Consider the following 403-nt stretch of genomic DNA (forward strand, 5'->3'; position numbering starts at 1 on the left):
TGAGAATACAGTGAAAAAAAAAACAACTTGAGAGTAATTTCTAAACTTAAAAGTACCACTTAACTCAAAACAAAAGAAAGAAGAAAAAAATGGGGTTCTTACCTGCCACAGGACTGCCCACAAGAGCTGCAATGCCTTGGAACAGCAGCAGAAGGCCAAATGCATTTGTCAGTTTTTCAAGCCCAAGTAACTCTACCAAAAGGATGGAACGTAGAGAGGCAAATGCAGCTGAAAGCACAAAGAAAAAGTGTAAGAAAAAATGGAGTATAATGCAAGATACTGTTGTTTATACCAATAACTTCCCTGCATTCTAATTAGTGCAAGACCTGAAAAAATACAGAAAATCTTAACATGTGTAGCTTTATTGTCAAGACTTGGGAAGCAACTGCTTGCAGAAAGGTTT

At 37.0% G+C, this 403-nt stretch overlaps 1 protein-coding gene across 1 annotated transcript in view; it reads right to left on the reverse strand.

Annotated features, from left to right (window-relative positions):
* Positions 1 to 403, reverse strand: part of LOC119591881 (monocarboxylate transporter 3-like) — a gene marked incomplete in the record, with an annotated part of 53237 nt that overhangs the window by 368 nt on the left and 52466 nt on the right. Inside the window, 1 exon segment of the mRNA XM_037940622.1 lies at positions 103 to 228. Coding sequence (XP_037796550.1) covers positions 103 to 228 — 126 coding nt within the window.

Source organism: Penaeus monodon, chromosome 29 (assembly GCF_015228065.2).
Source record: "Penaeus monodon isolate SGIC_2016 chromosome 29, NSTDA_Pmon_1, whole genome shotgun sequence".
Classification (NCBI taxonomy): domain Eukaryota; kingdom Metazoa; phylum Arthropoda; class Malacostraca; order Decapoda; family Penaeidae; genus Penaeus; species Penaeus monodon.